The 20,086-nt window shown below is 36.9% G+C and overlaps 1 protein-coding gene across 1 annotated transcript in view; it reads left to right on the top strand.

Moving 5' to 3' along the window:
* The window catches only part of ACADM (acyl-CoA dehydrogenase medium chain), a 49,745-nt gene extending 30,650 nt beyond the window's left edge, over positions 1 to 19,095 (top strand). Inside the window, exons 10-12 of the mRNA XM_007447367.1 lie at positions 317 to 412; positions 17,223 to 17,471; positions 19,024 to 19,095. Of these exons, the coding sequence (XP_007447429.1) occupies positions 317 to 412; positions 17,223 to 17,471; positions 19,024 to 19,095 (417 nt within the window). The remainder of the gene's footprint in view (positions 1 to 316; positions 413 to 17,222; positions 17,472 to 19,023) is intronic.
* Positions 19,096 to 20,086: the final 991 nt, after the last annotated feature.

Here is a 20,086-nt window from a genome sequence, read left to right as displayed (position 1 = left end):
CCTGCTGATGTGTACTCATTCCTCTTCCCTCACTCATTAGGAGTACTTCCCCCGAGAAGCTTTCCCTTGTTAAACAGAAAGAATGACTTGTCTCTAGGCTATGATCCTGTGCCTTACAAATGCCTTCCATTAACCTTTAATTCATTAATAATATAAATTTAAATGCTTGTTATCTCCCCCACCCTTTATTGCCTTATGGTATAGGTCAGCTTCTCTTTGTGTAATCCTTAACTTAGATTTTAGGCAAATAGCCATTATACGTGTGTTTTAAAGACAACATGAACTTTTGATTTGTAAAATGTCAACAAAATACTAGGTAGCAGCTGGTGCTGTGGGACTAGCACAAAGAGCTTTGGATGAAGCTACCAAGTATGCCCTGGAGAGGAAAACTTTTGGAAAGCTGCTTGTAGAGGTAATTTTAATACTGTATTTGCTTTGTTCAAATGTAAAGACATTCATTTTCATCTAAATATTTGAAAATTATCTTTTAAGTACAAAATAATTTATTTCTGCTTTGGTAGCAAGAAGGTAATGTGAACTGTCAGGGTGGATTTTAATTAATTTATTTGTTTATTTATTTATTTAAAATATTTATTTATTTGGTTGCGCTGGGTCTTCATTCTGGCAGGCGGGCTCCTTAGTTGCGGCAGGTGGGCTCCTTAGTTGTGGCATGCGAACTCTTAGTTGCGGCATGCATGTGGGATCTAGTTCCCAGACCAGGGATCCAACCCAGGCCCCCTGTATTGGGAGCATGGAGTGTTAACCACTGTGCCACCAGGGAAATCCTCAGGGTGGGTTTTAAGAATAGATTTTCTTTAGACTCTGCTACTAACTATTGTCCACTTTGGGGATTCTGTTAATTAAGAAGAAAAAGAACAGCTAATATTTGAGTGCCTGTGGTGTACCTGACACTGTGCTACACATTTAAAATATATTATGCATTTCCCCCATTATGCTCTTGTTTTGGTAGTACTATAATTTCTATTAAAGATCAGGAAACAGCAACTCAGAGAGAATAAATAATTTTTCCAAGGACACACAATTTAGAAGTCATAGGTCCAGGATTACATTTCGTGCTCTTAATTCATGTTACTTCTCATGTCTTCTTGAGTATCAAATAATTTTAGTACTATTTGTTTTTTTTAATTATTATTATTTTTTGACTGCACCACGTGGCCTATAGGATCTTAGTTCCCCAACCACGGATTGAACCCGGGCCCTTGGGGCAGTGAAAGCTCAGAGTCCTAACCACTGGACCGTCAGGGAATTCCCAGGAAATTTTTAATCTTATCTTTTCAAATGTTGATGCTCCCCCATTGTCTATATTCTCTCCTATAACTCCTATTAACTATAGGTTGTACAGTGAACACTCCCTATTTCTACCTCTGTGTGTCAGTGGTTCTCAAACTATCTGTGGTGAAATATTGTTTTTAATTTCCACTCAATTGTGAACCATTATTCTTGTAAAATATAAGACTGTCACAATAATATCAAATTGTTGCAAATGCTTACTCTCACTTTCTGTATCATGAACTAGTCCAGTAACAATTTGTGGACTGGCAGTGATCCACAGATCAAACTTGGATTAGTACTGCTCTGTATCTCTTAACCTCAATTTTGTAATTTATCTTTGCTCTATTCTAGATAATTTTCTCAGATTTGCTTTTCAGTTTTTCTTACCCTGTGTCTAATTACTTAATCCATTTAATGACTTTTTTCATTTCTAGAATTTATGTTTGGTTCTTTTTCATCTCTACCCTTTCTTTTATGGTAGCCTGGTTTTTTAACATAGCTTCTCATTCTCCTTTTATCTCCTTAATTATATAATACTTAAGTTATAGTCACTTTCTGATATTTTTCTGTTATCTCAAGTTATTAGGGTGATTATTTTTTCGGTCTGTTGCATGTGTTCTCTCTGTTATGACCAGTTATTTCCTCTCTTAATTTTTGCTTGTAAGTTTATCTGCAGCAGGTATTATTTTCCTTCAATGCATTGTGGAAGCATCCAGGGGAATTGGTTTTTGTACTTTTATCGGGTAGTCCAGAGGTTTCAGCATTCTAAGAGCTGTTTTTAAGTCAAGTATTTCTTTGTGTTTGTCACCAAAAAGAGACTCTACATTAGCTCATTTATGTTGCCAGAACTATAAGTATACAGATTAGTGGAATGTATATTTATTATTAAATATTAGTTTAGTTTAATTGTAAACAGATAACATAATTTCTAGGTCCTCCCCACCAGGTATCTGATGATAACTCTTCTGGCTATTTTCAACTCAATATGGAATCTTTTATGTTCCACTTCTTACAGACTCTGAAGTTGATATTTTTTCCTCATGGCTCTTACTGTTAAGTGTAGAAAAGTCTTTGTTTTTGCTTACTACTCTTCTAGGCTAAACAAAGGTAACACTAAAGGGCTGATTTATATATAGCTTTGGTCTGTTATTTCCAAAAAGAAAGAATAGATTTTTTGTTTTGTTTTGTTTTAAGAGACATTATAGAGTGTATACTCTAGTCACAGCTCTCCTATTCACTACCATGTTTATTATTGTTGTTATTATCACTTCTCTCTTTAAAAGAACACTATGTCACTACTTATCCTCAAAGTGCTTAACTTGTTGTGGCTAAAGAAAGCTGCCAAAAACAGAGAATGGTACTTTTTTTAACCAATGAGTAGAACTAGGAATATTGATAACAAATTACGGAATGGTAGAATCTCTTAATGGCAATAACTGCCTACTCCTTTGTCTAGTCAAAACCCTCCATCCAGGTGAAGTTGGAGTGGTTTGGGATGATATGAAAAAATCTGTTGAAAATAACTCCCATTTGTATTGATTATTATTGCAAGTTAGCAGTAACTTTTCTTGAGGGGAAAATGGATGAGGGGAAATGTTATTTGGGACTTAAGACTGAAATAAGATATACTTAGAAAGAAATATATCTCCCTGTTACTTAACCATTTTATGCTCAAAATTCTTTCATATCTTCTCATCACACTCAGATTAAAATCCAGAGTCCTTAAAATGGTCATCTGTCAGCCACAGTGACCTTTTGTTGTTGTTTTTAACTTTACTCTTCCCCTAGATATCCACTTGCTCATTCATTTCACTAAAGAATGTACCCTTGATTACCTCGTGTAAAAAAAACCTCCAACATTCTATATAGTATTCCCCCTTTTTTCTTCGTCTTAGCACTGACCAACATTATACCATGTATGTGTTTGTTTATTGTCTTTCTTTACTGCCTCACTAGAATGTAATATCCATAAAAGTAGTAAATTTCTGTGTTGGGAACCTTTATATTTCTAGCACTTATGATATGTTTTGCAGTGTGAACTTCTCAACAAATAGTAGTAATTCAATTACTACTATATTAAAATATTAATAAATAGCTGCTTTCTTTGTTCTAGGCACTATCCTAAGTGCTCTATATGTATTAATTAATTTAATCCACACAATACTATAGAGTAAGTACTGGTAGTCTTATTTATTGTATATAAGAACATCAGTAAATGATGAAATCAAGATTTGAACCTGGGGAGGAACTTCAAGATGGTGGAGGAGTGAGACGTGGAGATTGCCTTCCTCCCCACAAATACATCAGAAATACATCTACATGTGGAACAACTCCTACAGAACACCTCCTAAATGCTTGCAGAAGACCTCAGACTTTCCAAAAGGCAAGAAACTCCCCATGTACCTGGGTGGGGCAAAAGAAAAAAGAAAAAACAGAGACAAAAGAATAGGGATGGGACCTGCACCTCTGGGAGGGAGCTGTGAAGGAGGAAAGGTTTCCATACACTAGGAAGCCCCTTCACTGGTGGAGACAGGGGTGGCGGCGGGCGGGAAGCTTCGGAGCCACGGAGGAGAGCACAGCAACAGGGGTGCGGAGGACAAAGCAGAGAGATTCCCGCACAGAGCATCGGTGCTGACCAGCACCCACCAGCCTGAAAGGGTTGTCTGCTCACTCGCTGGCATGGGCGGGGGCTGAGAGCTGAGGCTCGGGCTTCGGTCGGATCCCAGGGAGAGGACTGGGGTTGGCTGAGTGAACACAGCCTGAAGGGGGCTGGTGCGCCACAGCTAGCCGGGAGGGAGTATGGGAAAAAGTCCGGACCTGCCTAAGAGGCAAGAGACCATTATTCCAGGGTGCATGAGGAGAGGGGATTCAGAGCACCGCCTAAACGAGCTACAGAGATGGGCGCGGGCTGCGGCTATTAGCGTGGACACCAAGACGGGCATGAAATTCTAAGGCTGCTGTTGCAGCCACCAAGAAGCCTGTGTGCAAGGACAGGTCACTATCCACACCTCCTCTCCTGGGAGCCTGTGCAGCCCACCACTGCCAGGGTCCCGTGATCCAGGGACAACTTCCCCGGGAGAATACATGGCATGCCTCACGCTGTTGCAGTGTCGTGCCGGCCTCTGCCAATGCAGGCTCGCACCGCATTCCGTACCCCTCCCTCCCCCCAGCCTGAGTGAGCCAGAGCCCCCTAATCAGCTGCTTCTTTAACCCCCTCCTGTCTGAGCGAAGAACAGACGCCCTCCGGCGACCTACACGCAGAGGCAGGGCCAAATCCAAAGCTGAACCCCAGGAGCTGTGTGAACAAAGAGGAGAAAGGGAAATCTCTCCCAGTAGCCTCTGGAGCAGCAGATTAAATCTCCACAATCAACTTGATGTACCCTGCCTCTGTGGAATACATGAACAGACAACAAATAATCCCAAAATTGAGGCGGTAGACTTTGGGAGCAACGATATATATTTTTTTACTTTTTCTCTTTTTGTGAGTGTGCATGTGTATGCTTCTTTGTGTGCTTTTGTCTGTATACCTTTGCTTTTACCATTTATCCTAGGGTTCTGTCTGTCTGGTTTCTTTTTTTTCTTTTTTTTTTAGTATAGTTTTTAGTGCCTGTTATCATTAGTGGATTTGTTTTTTGGTTTGGTTGCTCTCTTTCTTTGTTTCTTATCACTTCTTAATTTTTTTAATTTTTAATAACTTTAGTTTTTTATTTTAATAACTTTATTTTTTTTTTCCTTTCTTTCTTTCTTTCTTTTTTTCTCCCTTTTCTTCTGAGCCGTGTGGCTGACAGGGTCTTGGTGCTCTGGCCGGGTGTCAGGCCTGTGCCTCTGAGGTGGGAGAGCCGAGTTCAGGACATTGGTCCACCAGAGGTCTCTCGGCTCCACATAATATTAAATGGCGAAAGCTCTCCCAGAGATCTCCATCTCAACGCTAAGGCCTAGCTCCACTCAACAACCAGCAAGCTGCAGTGCTGGACACCCTATGCCAAACAACTAGCAAGACAGGAATACAACCCCACCCATTAGCAGAGATGCTGCCTAAAATCATAATAAAGTCACAGACACCCCAAAACACACACCGGATGCGGTCCTGCCCACCAGAAAGACAAGATCCAGCCTCATCCTCCAGAACACAGGCATCAGTCCCCTCCACAAGGGAGCCTACACAACCCACTGAACCAGACTTAGCCACTGGGGGCAGACACCACAAACAACAGGAACTACAAACGTACAGCCTGCAAAAAGGAGACCCCAAACACAGTAAGTTAAGCAAAATGAGAAGACAGAGAAACACACAGCAGATGAAGGAGCAAGGCAAAAACCCACCAGACCAAACAAATGAGGAAATAGGCAGTCTACCTGAAAAAGAATTCAGAGTAATAATAGTAAAGATGATCCAAAATCTTGGAAATAGAATGGAGAGAAAACAAGAAACGTTTAACAAGGACCTAGAAGAACTAAAGAGCAAACAAACAGTGATGAACAACACAATAAATGCAATTAAAAGTTCTCTAGAAGGAATCAAGAGCAGAATAACTGAGGCAGAAGAACGGATAAGTGACCTGGAAGATAAAATAGTGGAAATACCTACTGCAGAGCAGAGTAAAGAAAAAATAATGCAAAGAATTGAGGACAGTCTTAGAGACCACTGGGACAACATTAAATGCACCAGCATTTGAATTATAGGGGTCCCAGAAGAAGAAGAGAAAAAGAACAGGACCGAGAAAATACTTGAAGAGATCATAGTTGAAAAATTCCGTAATATGGGAAAGGAAATAGTAATCAAATCCAGGAAGCATAGAGAGTCCCATACAGGAAAATCCAAGGAGAAACACACCAAGACACATATTAATCAAACTATCAAAAATCAAATACAAAAGGTTTCCCTTCTGGTGCAGTGGTTGAGAGTCTGCCTGCCGATGCAGGGGATACAGGTTCATGCCCCGGTCTGGGAAGATCCCACATGCCGCGGAGCAGCTGGGCCTGTGAGCCATGACCACTGAGCCTGCGTGTCCGGAGCCTGTGCTCTGCAACGGGAGAGGCCACAGCAGTGAGAGGCCCGCGTACCGAAAAAAAAAATCAAATACAAAGAAAAAATATTAAAAGCCGCAAGGGAAAAGCAACAAATAAAATACAAGGGAATCCCCATAAAGTTAACAGCTGATCTTTCAGCAGAAACTCTGCAAGCCAGAAGGGAGTGGCAGGACATATTTAAAGTGATGAAAGGGAAAAACCTAAAACCAAGATTACTCTACCCAGAAAGGATCTCATTCAGATTCGATGGAGAAATTAAAACCTTTATAAACAAGCAAGAGCTAAGAGAATTCAGCACCACCAAACCAGCTTTACAACAAATGCTAAAGGAACTTCTCTAGGCAGGAGACACAAGAGAAGGAAAAGAGCTACACTAACAAACCCAAAACAATTAAGAAAATCATAATAGGTACATACATATCAATAATTACCTTAAATGTAAATGGATTAAATGTTCCAAGCAAAAGACATAGACTGGCTGATTGGATACAAAAACAAGACCCATTAAAATATGCTCTCTACAGGAGACCCACTTCAGACCTAGGGATACGTATGGACTGAAAGTGAGTGGATGGAAAAAGATATTCCATGTAAATAGAAATCAAAAGAAAGCTGCAGTAGCAATTCTCATATCAGACGAAATAGACTTTAAAATAAAGACTATTACAAGAGACAAAGACACTACATAATGATCAAGGGACCAATCCAAGAAGAAAATATAACAATTGTAAATATTTATGCACCCAACATAGAAGCATCTCAGTACATAACGCAAATGCTAACAGCCATAAAAGGGAAAATTGACAGTAACACAATAATAGTAGGGGACTTGAAGACGCCACTTTAACCAATGGATATTTATTTATTTCCAAAATGAAAATATATATTTATTTCCAAAATGAAAATAAATAAGAAAACAAAAGCTTTAAATGATACATTTAAAGATGGACTTAACTGATATTTGTAAGACATTCCATCCAAAAACAACAGAATACAATTTCTTCTCATGTGCTCATGGAACATTCTCCATGGTAGATCATATCTTGGGTCACAAATCAAGCCTTGGTAAATTTAAGAAAATTGAAATCATAGGTATCTTTTCCTACCACAACCCTATGAGACTAGATATGAATCATGGGAAAAAATCTGTAAAAAATACAAATACATGGGCTTCCCTGGTGGCGCAGTGGTTGAGAGTCCGCCTGCCGATGCAGGGGACACGGGTTCGTGCCCCGGTCTGGGAGGATCCCGCGTGCCGCGGAGCGGCTGGGCCCGTGAGCCATGGCCGCTGGGCCTGCGCGTCTGGAGCCCGTGCTCCGCGACGGGAGAGGCCACAACAGTGAGAGGCCCGCGGATCGCAAAAAAAAAAAAAAAAAAAAAAAAATACAAATACATGGAGGCTAAACAATACACTACTTAATAACCAAGAGATCATTGAAGAAATCAAATAAGAAATCAGAAAATACCTAGAGACAAATGACAATGAAAACACGACTACCCAAAACCTATGGGAAGCAGCAAAAGCAGTTCTAAGAGGGAAGTTTATAGCAATACACTCCTACCTCAAGAAACATCTCAAATAAACAACCTAATCTTACACCTAAAGCAATTAGAGAAAGAAGAATAAAAAAAACCCAAAGTTAGTAGAAGGAAAGGACTCATAAAGATCAGTTAAGAAATAAATGAAGGAAACAGTAGCAAAGATCAGTAAAACTAAAAGCTGGTTCTTGGAGAAGATAAACAAAATTGATAAGCCATTAGCCAGACTCATCAAGAAAAAAGGGGGAAAGATTCATCAATAGAATTAGAAATGAAAAAGGAGAAGTAACTACTGACACTGCAGAAATACAAAGGATCATGAGAGATTACTAGAAGCAGCCATATTACAATAAAATGGACAACCTGGAAGAAATGGACAAATTCTTAGAAAAGCACAACCTTCTGAGACTGAACCAGGGAGAAATAGAAAATATAAACAGACCAATCACAAGCACTAAAATTGAAACTGATTAAAAATCTTCCAACAACCAAAGCCCAGGATCAGACGGATTCACAGGCAAATTTTGTCAAACATTTAGAGAAGAGCCAACACCTGTCCTTCTCAAACTCTTCCAAAATATAGCAGAGGGAGGAACACTCTGAAACTCATTCTATGAGACCACCATCACCCTGATACCAAAACCAGACAAAGATGTCACAAAGGAAGAAAACTATAGGCCAATATCACTGATGAACATAGGTGCAAAAATCCTCAAAAAAATACTAGTAAACAGAATCCAACAGCAAATTAAAAGGATCGTACACCATGATCAAGTGGGGTTTATCCCAGGAATGCAAGGATTCTTCAGTATATGCAAATCAATCAATGTGATACACCATATTAACAAATTGAAGGAGAAAAACCATATGATCATCTCAATAGATGCAGAAAAAGCTTTTGACAAAATTCAATACCCATTTATCATAAAGACCTTCCAGAAAGTAGGCATAGAGGGAACTTACTTCAACATAATAAAGGCCATATATGACAAACCCATAGTCAACATCGTTCTCAATGTTAAAAAGCTGAAACCATTTCCACTAAGATCAGGAACGAGACACTGTTGCCCACTCTCACCACTATTATTCAACGTAGTTTTGGAAGTTTTAGCCACAGCAATCAGAAGAAAAAGAAATAAAAGGAATCCAAATCGGAAAAGAAGAAGTAAAGCTGTTGCTGTTTGCAGGTGAGATTATACTATAAATAGAGAATCCTAAAGATGCTACCAGAAAACTAATAGAGCTAATCAATGAATTTGGTAAAGTAGTAGGATACAAATTAATGCACAGAAATCTCTTGTATTCCTATACACTAATGATGTAAAATCTGAAGGAAAAATTAAGGAAACACTCCCATTTACCATTGCAACAAAAGGAATAAAATACCTAGGAATAAACCTACCTAAGGAGATGAAAGACCTGTATGCAGAAAACTATAAGACACTGATGAAAGAACTTAAAGATGATACAAACAGATGCAGAGATATACCATGTTATTGGATTGGAAGAATCAACATTGCGAAAATGACTCTACTACCCAAAGCAATCTACAAATTCAGTGCAATCCCTAACAAATTACCAGTGGCATTTTTTACAGAACTAGAACAAAACATCTTAAAATTTGTATGGAGACACAAAAGACCCCGAATAGCCAAAGCAATTTTGAGAAAGAAAAACAAAGTTGGACGAATCAGGCTCCCTGACTTCAGAGTGTACTACAAAACTACAGTAATCAAGACACTATGGTACTGGCACAAAAATGGAAATAAAGATCAGTGGAACAGGATAGAATGCCCAGAGCTAAACCCACGCACATATGGTCACGTTATCTTTGATAAAGGATGCAAGAATATACAAAGGAGAGAAGACAGCCTCTTGAATACGTGGTGCTGGGTGAACTGTACAGCTACATGTAAAAGAATGAAATTAGAACACTGCCTAACACCATACACAATAAACTCAAAATGTATTAAAGACCTAAATGTAAATCCAGACACTATAAAACTCTTAGAGGAAAACATAGGCAGTACACTCTATGACATAAATCACATCAAGGTCCTTTTTTACCCACCTCCTAGAGAAATGGAAATAAAAACAAAAATAAACAAATGGACCTAATGGAACTTAAATGTGTTTGCACAGCAAAGGAAACCATAAAAAAGATGAAAAGACAACCCTCAGAATGGGAGAAAATATTTGCAATTGGAGCAACTGACAAAGGATTAATCTCCAAAATATACAAGCAGCTCATTCAGCTCAATATCAAAAAAGTAAACAACACAATCCATAAATGGGCAGAAGACCTAAATAGACAGTTCTTCAAAGAAAATATACAGATTGCCAACAAGCACCTGCAAGGTTGCTCAACATCACTAATCATTAGAGAAATGCAAATCAAAATACAATGAGGTGTCACCTCACACCAGTTATAATGGGCCTCATCAAAAAATCTACAAACAATAAATGCTGGAGAGGGTTTGGCGAAAAGGGAACCCTATTGCACTGTTGGTGGGAATGTAAATTGATATAGCCACTATGGAGAACAGTATGGAGGTTCCTTAAAAAAGTAAAAGTAGAACTACCATACAACCCAGCAATGTCACTACTGGGCATATACACTGAGAAAACCATAATTCAAAAAGAGTCATGTACCACAATGTTCATTGCAGCTTTATGTACAATAGGCAGGACATGGAAGCAACCTAAATGTCCATCGACAGATGAATGGATAAAGAAGATGTGGCGCCTATATACAGTGGAATATTACTCATCCATAAGAAGAAACGAACTTGAGTTATTTGTAGTGAGGTGGGTGGACCTAGAGTCTGTCATACAGAGTGAAGTCAGTCAGAAAGAAAAACAAATACCGTATGCTAACACATATATATGGAATATATAAAAATAATGGTTTTGAAGAACCTAGGGACAGGTCAGGAATAAAGACGCAGGTGTAGAGAATGGACTTGAGGACACGGGGTGGGGGGAAGGGTAAGCTGGGAGGAAGTGAGAGAGTGGCGTCACTAATATATACTACCAAATGAAAAATAGATAGCTAGTGGGAAGCAGCCGCATAGCACAGGGAGATCAGCTTGTTGCTTTTTGACCCCCTAGAGGGGTGGGGGGAGGGAGATGCAAGAGGGAGGAGATATGGGGACATATGTATAACTGATTCACTTTTTTATAAAGCAGAAACTAACACAGCATTGTGAAGCAATTATATTCCAATAATGATATTTAAAAAGAAAAAAAGAAAAAAAAGATGTGAACCCAAGTAGTCACTTATTAAAGAGTCTGTCCTCTTTGCACACTCTACATGTGCTATTTCCAGAGATATAAAAGAAGTTTGATATAGCCTCTGCCCTCAGGAGCCTTTGTATTTGGAGATAAGATACATATCAGAAAAGAAATATTAAGAAATAATATAGAGCAGTATAACATTAAGTCCCAAAATGAGAGCTACAGACAGGGTTACAGAACCAAAAGGAGAGAGACTGTCTTGGGCTAGATGCATTACAGGGAATCTGAGCTGGATTTAGAACAGAGTTTCTCAAAGCATGGGCTGAAATGGAAGTGAATGAGACTCTTTGGGAGTATTAATTAAAAACGTAAACTGGGTACCACCCTAGATTTTTTTCTTTTTTTTTTTTTTTTTTTTTTTTTTTTTTGCGGTACGAGGGCCTCTCACTGTTGTGCCCGTTACGGAGCACAGGCTCCAGACGCCCAGGCTCAGCAGCCATGGCTCACGGGCCCAGCCGCTCCGCGGCATGTGGGATCTTCCCTCACCGGGGCACGAACTCAGGTCCTCTGCATCGGCAGGCGGACTCTCAACCACTGCGCCACCAGGGAAGCCCCACCCTAGATTTTTTAATCAAAATCTTTCAAGAGAAGCATGGGCATGTTATACCAGGTTGCTGAGGCTGTAGTGAAATAAGTGATTCTGCCTAATGCCAATGGGAATATAAATTGGTGTAACTTTTATGAACCACATTTTGGCAATATATATCTAAAGTACCTACCTTTGGGCCCACATTGCAATGGTTATCCTTCAGCTATATTTCATATAATATTTATCGTTCAGATATATTCCCATTATGTGCAGCATGACATATTTATAGGTTGTTTATTTCAGCATTGTGTGCAAACAGCCTAATACTAGAAACAGCCAAGATTTTGATCATCAATACAGTGGAATACCCTGCAGTTCTAAAAAAGAATAAAGAAGTTCTCTATGTATTGATATATAGAGTGCTTAGATTTATTGATAAGTAAGAAAAGCAAAATGAAAACCCATCAACATGGTAGGCTACCATATGTATAAAAAAGGGAGAGACAATGGGGGGATGGGAAAAAAATGAGGGATAGACAATAGATGTATTTGCTTACGTGTGTATATAATATCTCTGAGAGAATGAAAAACAAACTGTTAACCTGATTACCTCCAGGAGGGGGAATTAAATGGGGTGGGGAAGGGCAGGGATTATACAAGTAGGAAGAAAATTTGAACTTTGAACTGGTGGTTGTATTACCTATTCAAAAATGAAACCAAAAACAAAAAACTGAAAGAATCATTGACTTAGAAGAATGGACACAATTCAGGCAGATAGTAATAAGGGAAGATATTACTTTCCTTATCCAACATAGGAATTATTCACATTGGTTAATAATGCCTCCTCTAAGACTTAATTACCACACCAGTCTCAAGCAACTTGTCACGTTCTAAAGTACTAAATAGAGTAAATATATGAAATTGAACACCTCAGTTTTTTGTTTTATTTTTTGTGACCTTTAGTTCCTATTAGTTTGTACACAGTCATAGTATGTGTGGGTTCTTTGTTATAACCAGTCGGTCTTCAAAACCCATTTTGGTGTTGCATACTACACAAAGCACCTTTCTAATAATCTTAGTGTTCTTGTTTCTGAATGCCTTTAGGACTTCTTTGAATGTATATTAAAGGATATGTTCCATTCCATGTCCATTGTAGAATAATTTATGTGATACAAGTAAAATTAAGTAAAAAAAGTTATTCATAATCCCATTGTCCAGAGAAAATTACTATGAATTTTTTCATTTTGCTCTATATTCCTTTTCCAAAAAAAAAAATCACCTAATTCAAAAAACTTTTAATCTTACCATGCTTCCCCATGTTGCTTGAATATATACACATACATGTATATATATATATATATATATATATATATATATATAGTGCATGTGTTTGTGTTTTTTAATTGATGTATAGTTGACATACAATATATTGGTTTCAGGTGTACAACATAGTGATTGACAGGCAAACACATTAAGAAATGATCATCACTATAAGTCTAGTAACCATCTTTCAACATACTAAATTACTGTAGTATTATTGTCTATATTCCTTATGCTGTATATAACATCCCTATGACTTATTTATTTATATAACGTGGGAGTGCATATATCGTTTTGAATTAGTGTTTTTCTTTTCTTCAGGTAAACCCAGAAGTGGAATTGCTGGATCATATGATAGTACTATTTTTAATTTTTTGAGGAACCTATATACTATTTTCCATAGTGGCTGCACCAATTTACATTCCCACCAGCAGTACACGAGGGTTTCATTTTCTCCACATTGTTGCCAACACTTGTTATTGGTTGTCTTTTTGATAACAGCCTTTCTGACAGGTGTGAGGCAATATTTCATTGATTTTGATTTGCATTTTCCTGATGATTAGTGACTTTGAGCATCTTTTCATGTGTCTACTGGCCATCTTTGTGTTTTTGGAAAAATATCTAATCAAGTCCTCTGCCCATTTTTTATTGGATTTCTTTTTTTGATAAGATGCATTTTTTTAATGTAATTTGGATATTAACCCTTATCAAATATATCATTTACAAATATCTTCTCCCATTCAGTAGGTTGATTTTTCATTTTATTGATGATTTCCTTCACTGTGCAAAAGCTTTTTAGTTTTTACTTTTATCTACTCCCATTTGTTTATTTTTGCTTTTGTTGCCCTTGCCTGAGGAGACAGATCCAAAAAATATTGATAAGACCAATGTAAAAAAGCATACTGCCTTTGTTTTCTTCTAGGAGTTCTATGTTTTCTGGTCTTACTTTTAATTCTTTAATCCATTTTGAGTTTATTTTTGTATATGGTGTAAAATAAATGGTCCAGTTTTGTTTTTTGCATGTAGCTGACCACTTTTTTAAATTGGCTGTCTTTTCCCCATTGCATATTCTTACCTTCTTTGTTGAAGATTAATTGATCATATAAGTGTGCATTTATCTCTGGGCTTTCTATTCTGTTCCATTGATCTATGTGTCTGTTTTTGTGCCAGTTTCATACTGTTTTGATTTCTATGGCTTTGTAGTATAATTTGAAATCAGGAAGCATGATACCTCCAGCTTTGTTCTTTCTCAAGATTGCTTTGGTTATTCAGTGTCTTTTCGGTTCCATACAAATTACAGGATTATTTGTTCTAGTTCTGTGAAAAATTCTGTTGGTATTTTGATATTCATATTGTTATGAATCTGTAGATTGCTTTGGATAGTATGGGTATTTTAACAATATTAATTCTTCCAATCCATTAGCATGGACTCTCTATTTGTATCATCTTTTGTTTCTTTCATCAATGTCTCACAGTTTTCAGAGTACAGGTCTTTTACCTCCTTGATTACTTTGATTCCTAGGTATTCATTTTGATGCAGTTGTAAATGGGATCATTTTCTTTTCTCTGACAGATTATTAGTGTATGAAAACGCTACAGCATTCTAATAGTTTTTTTGTGGAGTCTATAGGGTTTTCTATATCATCATCTGCAAACAGTGACGGTTTTCCTTCTTCCTTTCTAGTGTAGTTGCTTTTTACCTCTTTTTCTTGTCTGATTGTTGTGGATAGGACTTCCAATTCTATGTTGAATTAAAGTGGTGGGAGTGGGCATCCTTGTCTTGTTCCTGATCTTAGAGGAAATGCTTTCAGCTTTTTGCCATTGAGTATGATGTTAGCTGTGGTTTTTGTCATTTATGTCCTTAATTATGTTGAGGTATGTTCCCTCTACACACACTCAGTTGAGTGTTTTTATCATAAATGGGTGTTGAATTTTGTAAAAGCTTTTTTCTGCATCTATTGAAATGTTTATATAGCTTTTTTTTTTTTTTTTTTTTTTTTTCTCCTTGTTAGCATTCTAATGTACTTAAAGAACCAGTTGATGAGCCATGTTATAGACAAAGTCCTGTTCATCTAATTCTAATCGTTCAGTTAAATTATAAACGGAGCACAGGCTCCGGACGCGCAGGCCCAGCGGCCACGGCCCACGGGCCCAGCCGCTCCGCGGCACACGGGATCCTCCCAGACCAGGGCACAAACCCGCGTCCCCTGCACCGGCAGGCGGACCCTCAACCACTGCGCCACCAGGGAAGCCCTGAAATGTTTATATAGTTTTTATCCTTCATTTCGTTAACGTGGTTTATCACGTTGACTGACTTGCAGCTATTGAACTATCCTTGCATCCCTGGGGTAAATCCCTTTTGATCTCATGGTATATGATCTTTTTAAGATATTAATGAATTTGGTTTGCTATTATTTGTTGAGGATTTTAGCATCTATGTTCATCTGGGATATTGGCCTGTAATTTTTATGTATTTTTTTGTTTTTGGTAGTGATTTGGTTTTGGTATCAGTAATGCTGTCTTTGTAGAGTGAGTTTGGGAGCATTCCTTTCTCAATTTTTTGGAATAGTTTGAGAAGGATAGGTGTTAAGTCTTTGTTAAATGTCTGGTAGAATTCACCTGTGAAGCTGTCTGGTCCTGGACTTTCGTTTCTTGGGAGTTTTTCATTACTGATTCAATTTCACTACTAGTAATTGGGCTGTTCAAATTTCTTTTTCTTCCTTATTTAGTCTTCTTAGGTTATATGTCTAATTTACCCATTTCTTCTAGGTTGTCTGATTTGTTGGCATGTAATTTTTGTAGTAATCTCTCATGATATTTTGTGTGTCTGTTATATTGGTTGCATCTTGTCCTCTTTTGTTTCTGATTTTATTTGTTTGGGTCCTGTCTTTTTTTTGATGAGTCTGGCTAAAGATTTATCAATTTTTTTTATCTTTTCAAAGAATCAGCTCTTAGTTTCATTGATCTCTTTTGTATTTTTTTGTCTTGATTTCATTTATTTCCACTCTGAGCTATATTATTTCCTTTGTTCTCTTAACTTTGGACTTATTTTTCTTTTTCTAGTTTCTTTATGTGTAAGGTTGTCTATTTGAGATTTTTCTTGTTTCTTGAGGAAGGCCTGTATTGCTATAAACTTCTTAGAACTACCTTTGTTATGTCCCATAGATTTTAGAACATTGTGTTTCCATTTTCATTTGTCTCCAGGTATTTTTTAATTTCCTCTTTGATTTCTTCAGTGAACCATTGGGTTTTTTAGTAGCATGTTGTTTAGATTCCACGTTTGTGTTTTTTGCAGGATTTTTTTGTTTTTGTAGTTGATTTATAGTCTCTACCGTTGTGGTCAAAAAAGATGTTTGACGTGATTTCAACCCTGTTACATCTATTGAGACTTTTTTTTGTGGCCTAACATGTTATCTACCCTGCAGAATGTTCCATGTGCTCTTTAACAGAATGTGTGTTCTGCTCTTTTGGGGTCATGAATATATTTTTCCAAAGCTGTAAGCGTAGTACATATTTGAAAATTTCACATATCAAGGTATGGTGAACATATTTCCATCTTATAACATATCTTGGCCATATAACTCATAGAAAACTTACTGTCTCCTCTTGAAAGTATTTGTCTAAGTTTCCTATTTAATTATGAACCTGTAGACAATAAGAAACATCTTTTATTTGTCTTTGTCACTTTCCCATCAGCACCTGATACAGTGCCACATTATTTTTCACTATCTATGGCAATTTTCTTTAAAAAGTCCCAGGAGATACTCTGAAGGATCCATATAATTTTTGTGGTATTTTTGACAAAAATTATAACCTCGTTCCACTCCTGAGAAAACATCAGGCAAACCCAAATTGAGGGACATTCTACAAAAAAATAACCAATCAGTATTATTCAAAAGTGCACCATGGTCATGAAAGAGAAGGAAAGACTAGGAAGAAATAGCAATTTAATTCAGTTGGAATCCTGGATGGGATCTTTCAACAGAAAAAGGACATTGGTGGAAAACTTGGCCAAATTTGAATAAAGTATATAGTTTAGCTGACAACATTTTACCAATGTTTATTATACTATGGTTTTGTAATATGTTACCACTGGAGGAAGCAGAGTGTAACTTTTTAAGTCTAAAATTAGTTTTAAAAGTTAAAAAAAAAGTTCCAGGGAAAAAACTTTTAGTCAATAAATATCCTTAAACTTTTTTCTGTTTAATTCTAGCACCAAGGAATATCATTTTTACTTGCTGACATGGCAATGAAAGTTGAACTAGCTAGATTGAGTTACCAGAGAGCAGCTTGGGAGGTTGATTCTGGTCGCCGAAATACCTATTTTGCCTCTATTGCAAAGGCATATGCTGGAGATATTGCAAATCAGGTAGCTACTGATGCTGTTCAGATTTTCGGAGGCAACGGATATAATACAGAATATCCTGTAGAAAAACTAATGAGGGATGCCAAGATCTATCAGGTAATGTTAAAAATGATTTTTATTGATTTTTTAAGGAACATAATATTCATAAATGACATAGTAGATTTCTGATTGTTTATAGATTTTTATGTCACAGGTAATAATAAATCATTATAATAAATGGCTGTGAGCCTAAATTTTTGGAACTACTTAACACAAGGAAGAATGTTACATTGAAGTGTATTCCTTGAGAGAGAACAGGCTAACAGAGTAAATGGTGCAGACGTGTACAGGATGTCTGGATCAGCCTTTGATGCTTAACATCCTAGCTAATTGTAACCCACTCTTTGCTCTCCTAAAAGTATGTGTATCATTTAAATTAATTAAATTATTTTATTTTGAATCTTACCTGACAACTCTTGAAGTCATATTTGGGAGATAAAGAAACAACATGAGGAGAAAGTGATATAGATGACTCCATCTTATAAATTAAATTGATGGTTAGAAAAACTTAGAGATAGGAGTAATTTAGTGAATAAGATATAAATGCTCATGTCCACATGTAGTTTAAGTAATTATAAGCCATGATTTTCAATATCTCTTCCCTTGCTTTCCTCAACCCCCAGCAAATTATTTGACAAATCCAGTCATTTGAAATCCAGAGGTAGAATCATAGAATGTTAGAGAAAGAAATTTAGACAGTGCAGCCCCTCAATTTAGACTTGAAAAAACTGAGAACCAGAATTTGTGCCTTATCCAAAGTTATGGTTTTTTTTTTTTTTTTTTTTTTTTTTTTTTTTTTTTCTTTTTTTTTTTCTTGCGTTATGCGGGCCTGTCACTGTTGTGGCCTCTCCCATTTGCGGAGCACAGGCTCCGGACGCGCAGGCTCAGTGGCCATGGCTCACGGGCCCAGCCGCTCCGCGGCATGTGGGATCTTCCCGAAACGGGGCACGAACCCGCGTCTCCTGCATCGGCAGGCGGACTCTCAAGCACTGCGCCACCAGGGAAGCCCCAAAGTTATGGGTTTATCTGGTAATACTCTCCCTTCCCTGGAGCTTGTAATTATTACGTTTTAGCTTTTCTCTGCCATCTGAACTAATAAATGGTTAGAAGTTTAAACTGGAAGTGAGGGCTGGCTACTAGGGCTACCTAAATGAACAAAAACAAATCCTTCCAGCATCTTTTTCTTTAGCAACTGTGTTCCTTAGGCAACAAGAGATAAAAATCAGGTTTAAGAGTAAGAACAGAAAATGACTGAAGGCGACAACTAGCTAAAAACAGTTCCAAAAAGTTGGTTAAATATTTTAGCAACACTGAACTTAGATTTCCCAAACACTTTTTGAAATGTTAATATCCTTTTCTTTGATGTTTTAAGACTGTCCTCCAAAATTTTGGTAAATGAGTTTTTATAATAATTTTAACTAATCTTTAGAGAATTTATGTATTTTCATGGGGTTCAGAAAATCAAGTTTCAGAATCACTGTAGACTACAGACCTTATATAAGGTTTGATTCAGTTTGGTATTGCAGTGGAGCTTAGAGTACTGTCCAAAATACTGGGTGTTTACATACGGAAGATATTTAACCTACATGTATTTTCTTATTTTTTGCAGATTTATGAAGGTACAGCACAAATTCAAAGGATTATTATAGCCCGTGAACACACTGGCAGGTATAAAAATTAACCAGATCACCATGTTAGTAATTGTTGAGTATTTAGAACATGATCTACTACTTAAACTCCAGGAAAGGGAAAGAGCGGACTTTAAGGTTTTTTTCCAGTAAAAATTTTAAAATAAGTACTCTTGTACTAAACCTATGCAACTGATGCGAATAGTAGTTTTCTATTTTTGTTTAGCTTTATGACTTGCTTTTTCTATAATAGATTTGGTTTTATTAAAATTATGTGTTGTTCTTTAGTTCCACTGTACCTGAATCACATTAACCTAGAAAGATACATTTGGCTTGTTGTTTTGACCTCTTATAATTGAAGTAACAGAAATTTCTTGGAATTTCAGTGTTTTTCCAATGACAGGAAGGAGGGTTTATAAAAGTATTCAGAATGTTCCAAAATTTACATTGAGAAAACATTCTAGGACTTAAATAACTTGCCAGTGACTTTGTAGACTTAGTGGTATTTGTGTTAGAGGAGTTAATTTTACTGCAATTTGGAAAGCATTTGTTTTCCATTTTGTACAGTAATAACCAAAAATTTGATGTTCATATTCTCCCTTTATACAATGACCAAAAGTTACTTGAAAATCTTGTTTAATTCTGAGCCCACCTTTCACTTGCCTTATTTAAAATAAATCAATAAAATTTCCCTTAAATTATTTTTATGACTCTATTGGTCTCTGGTTAACCTTTGGTCTACTGTACAGTCTCATTCCGTGCATATACATTCTAAAAATAAACTTAACTAAAATTGTTCAGTGTTGTGTATCTGTTCAATTTGTGTATCTGTATTCTTTTCAAGACGTCTTATTACTTCATGCAATAGTGTGTACTTGGTTTATTAACTGTGATAGAAAAAAATTCATATTCTGATTTTGAACTGCATAGTTACCTGTCCATTTGTTCATTAGATTGCATTATTAGATACTTCAGAAAATATCAGTATGAAATAATGAAAGAACCAAATGTGAATTTACTATTTCTTTGTAATTCTAAACATCA

Source organism: Lipotes vexillifer, unplaced genomic scaffold, assembly GCF_000442215.2.
Source record: "Lipotes vexillifer unplaced genomic scaffold, Lipotes_vexillifer_v1.1 scaffold762, whole genome shotgun sequence".
Lineage (NCBI taxonomy): Eukaryota > Metazoa > Chordata > Mammalia > Artiodactyla > Lipotidae > Lipotes > Lipotes vexillifer.
Note: the sequence above shows the minus strand (reverse complement) of the source record. Positions and strands in the feature narration are given on the sequence as shown.